Source organism: Nematolebias whitei, chromosome 13 (assembly GCF_014905685.2).
Source record: "Nematolebias whitei isolate Nwh7 chromosome 13, NemWhi1, whole genome shotgun sequence".
NCBI classification, from domain to species: domain Eukaryota; kingdom Metazoa; phylum Chordata; class Actinopteri; order Cyprinodontiformes; family Rivulidae; genus Nematolebias; species Nematolebias whitei.
Genome location: NC_056510.1, coordinates 29,057,202 through 29,061,150, shown reverse-complemented (window position 1 = coordinate 29,061,150; position 3,949 = coordinate 29,057,202). Strand labels below are relative to the sequence as shown.

The 3,949-nt window shown below is 40.3% G+C and overlaps 1 protein-coding gene across 1 annotated transcript in view; it reads left to right on the top strand.

Moving 5' to 3' along the window:
* tspan7b (tetraspanin 7b) overlaps positions 1 to 3,949 on the top strand; it is a 19,463-nt gene that overhangs the window by 11,603 nt on the left and 3,911 nt on the right. The window contains exons 2-5 of the mRNA XM_037687049.1: positions 1,328 to 1,516; positions 1,834 to 1,908; positions 2,007 to 2,102; positions 2,853 to 3,008. Of these exons, the coding sequence (XP_037542977.1) occupies positions 1,328 to 1,516; positions 1,834 to 1,908; positions 2,007 to 2,102; positions 2,853 to 3,008 (516 nt within the window). The remainder of the gene's footprint in view (positions 1 to 1,327; positions 1,517 to 1,833; positions 1,909 to 2,006; positions 2,103 to 2,852; positions 3,009 to 3,949) is intronic.

The window sequence follows — 3,949 nt, the reverse complement described above, 5'->3', positions numbered from 1 at the left end:
TATATACTCAAAATAAACTATTACTTACTACTTGTTCCTATTCGGAATTCGTGGATCTTCAGGGTACACATCCCCCGTGATAATCGAAGGACTATTGTATAAGGATGTAAGATATACACTAAGATATATGCTAAATGAATGATAAACAATATGCTAAAAGATCTAAGATATACGCTAAACACAATCATGTAAAACAATACGGTTTATTAAACAGCAGCCCGAACATGAGTCTGTAGTGAGTAGATGGGTATGATTGAATACAGCAGCATTGGATCAGCAGCAGCATTTAAAATGTTAGTTGCAATTTAAAACTTGTTTAATCAAAGACTTATTTATTCTTCTTCCTCTCTCCCTTAACTGTCTTTAATCCGTAGTCCCCTCCCTGTCAGAGCCGAGGCTCTTTTTTATTTGTCATAATGTGAATATGTCAACTGATGATACTTTATGCACCCATTTGATAAACATAGAGGTTAGAAGAACATTTTGTATCTTTGTTTAAAGACCTTAGATTAATACTGAATAAAACAGCTATAAAGCTACACTCAAATCAGGTGTGCAGTTGTGTTTTTATGGCAACAAACCTCCCAGTTTTCATTTGCAAACCTTGCCACAGGGGCAACATGTACCGGTAAGTACAGTTTCAGAGGCTGTTCAGTTTTATAGGCCAATGTGCATGCAAGCAATTTTTCTGTAATAGTATTTATCAATCCTGTTCCTTTGTGTTATGGACTAATGGTTAAAAGGAAAGAACAGCACAGAGTGTTCTTTCTGTAATCAGAAGGCCTGGCAGCAGGACGGCCAGCAGCCTCCTCTTGGAAGGAAGGAGGTCAGCAGGATGAGCCGGCTCTTGCTGGAGTCAGATCCTCAGCAGCCGTTCTCCGCCCTGCTTTCTTCCCAGTGGCAGCAAGGCAAACCCAGCTGAGGCACACACCGCTTCAGCTGCCTCGAACAACGCACTCTTTTATCCGCGGCGCTCATTTGAAATGCTAAAAGAGGCGCAACAGGAGGAAGCGTCTCGCCTCGGATCAAAGAGCCCCTTTGATTCTTCCCCCTTCCTTTTTATCTCTCCCTCTGCGCGGCATATTCATAAAGCAGATGATTGGCACCTTGTACTCCAGATGATTTTATGTCTTCTGTCTTCCGGCTCCTCCTCCTTACGCTAATTGCTCTCCTTTTTGTTCCACCTTGATCCTTTTCCTCCCTTTTTTTTTTGCTGCAAGAAAAGCACATCTGTTGAAGTAACACACAAGTGCAAAGATAAAAGGCCTCTTCCCTGCTTGCATTCTCTTTTTTCTGGCACCCATCTCCCCAACCCCCCACCCTTTAGATAACAGGAGCCATCCTGCTTGCAGTTGGAGTATGGGGGAAGCTGATGCTGGGCCCATACATCTCTCTGATAGCTGACAACTCCACCAATGCTCCATACGTCCTCATCGGCACCGGGACTGTCATCATTGTTTTTGGCCTGTTTGGATGCTTCGCCACCTGCAGAGGAAGCCCATGGATGCTGAAGCTGGTGAGACACTGAAAAAGAAGGGGGGGGGGGGGGGGGCCTGATATGTTGCAAGGAGAGTGAGAAATGTTCTGATTAATTAGCCTCAGGACACATAATACAAAGAATATTGGCTGACCTCTGTCCTGTACAGAGGGATGAGAAATCCAGTAGACATTGTAGGGCACTTAGTTCAGTTAATAGGGGTTAAGTGCGTGCGTGCGTGCGTGCGTGCGTGCGTGCGTGCGTGTGTGTGCAATTATAGGCAAATTGTATTCACCTGAGGCAGAGGTTGTCCATGCAAACGATGCAAACGTCCTGCTTGCTTCTTGTTTTTACAGTATGCCATGTTCCTGTCGCTCGTCTTCCTTGCCGAGTTAGTGGCAGGGATCTCTGGATTCGTGTTTCGCCACGAGGTCAGTATCGCCTCTGGAACAGCTCATCTTTTATTTTTGCGTAGAGGTTGTGTAAGTTTGAGTTGATTAATTAAAGCCTGTGCATTTGCACGCTGCAGATAAAAGGAACCTTTCGCAGGACTTACACCGACGCCGTCCTGAACTACAATGCTGAGGACGAGGCGAGCCGCGCTGTGGATAACCTGCAGCACAAGGTGAGGGGTAACAGCACGTTCAGACAAGGGCTTCAGACGACAGCTCATATTATTTGAAGTGAATTTAAAAAAGTTCAAGACACAAAACAACTGGACTTTATTTATAACTGAAGACGTTTTGCTTCTCATCCGAGTATCTTTCTCAATTTAAAGAACAAAGAGTGTGAGGTTCAAGTTACAAAGCTGAGCTAAACTAAATACATATGCAGATTGTCCTATCAAGCCTCACAATAGGGGTTCGTTAGAGTCTTTGTTAGTTTGACTCAAAGTGGAGCTGTTTGAAGTAGTGTTCTGTGGAAAAGTTAGGAACAAACAATATTTCACCTGTTGTGGATAGCCTTTGAACAACATCTGTTTGAAGAAATAGTTTAATTCTGACTGGATTAATGAGCTATTGGCTAGACTGAGCAGGGCCAAGACCAAAATGAGTTATTACCACCTTAAAACAACTTTTGTCTTTAAAAACTCAACTACAACTTTCATACTAGCCATTAACTCGTTAGTCTGGTAAGAATTAAAATCTTTTTCTTCAAACTGCGTTTGTTCAAAGAGTTATCTACAACAGGTAAGATCATTTTTGTTCAAAATTTTTAGACGTGCTAAAATGCAAACGTCTTCCTAAGAAGCAAGAGCTCTAAACACTGATCCACACTTTAATTCATTTAACTAGTTATTAGCCTCTGGTGAAACAGACTTGACCATAAATCCTGATGTTCTGTTAATTCAGCCTTCCCCTGGTTTTCTGTCTAGCTGCGTTGCTGTGGTGTTTACAACTACACCAGTTGGTTTGCCAGCGTGTATTACCCCTCCAACGGAATTCCTGCCAGCTGCTGCTTTAACGCCTCTGATTGCAACCCAGAAGATCTCCGCAATGCAACTGTAGCCCCGAACAAGGTCTACCACCAGGTGGGTTTACACTCTGTTCTGTTTTTTTCTTCTTCTCTATTTTCCATCAGCTTGCTGTTCGATAATCAATAAATCTCACAGTTAGGTGACATCTGACATTCTTAATGTACATTTTCAGTTCCATGCCTTCTTCAAGCTCTTAACAGCTGCCTGATACTTGCCCTTAATTTGCTCATATACCTGTACATCATATGCATGTTCATATACATCATATACATGCTCATATATATCATATACATATACATGCTCCTACATATCATATACATGCTCATACATATCATATACATGCTCATATATATCATATACATATGAATGCACATACATATCATATACATGCTATTATGCATCATATACAAGCTCATATACTGTACATGCTCATATACATCATATGCATGCTCATATATGTCATATACATGCTCATATACATCATATACATATACATGCTCATACATATCATATACATGCTCTTATGCATCATATACATGCTCATATACATATTCATGTACATCATATGCATGCTCATGTACATCATATACATGCTCATATATATCATATACATGCTCATATACATATACATGCTCATACATATCATATACATGCTCTTATGCATCATATACATGCTCATATATATCATATACATTCTCATATATATCATATACATGCTCATATATATCATATACATATGCATGCTTGTACATATCATCTACATGCTCTTATGCGTCATATACATGCTCTTATGCATCATATACATGATCATATACATGCTCATGTACATCATATGCATGCTCATATACATCATATACATGCTCATATATATACTCATGTACATCATATGCATGCTCATATATTTTGTACATCGTATACATGCTCATATATATCATGCACATATATATCATACATGCTCTTATGCATCATATACATGCTCATATACATGCTCATAT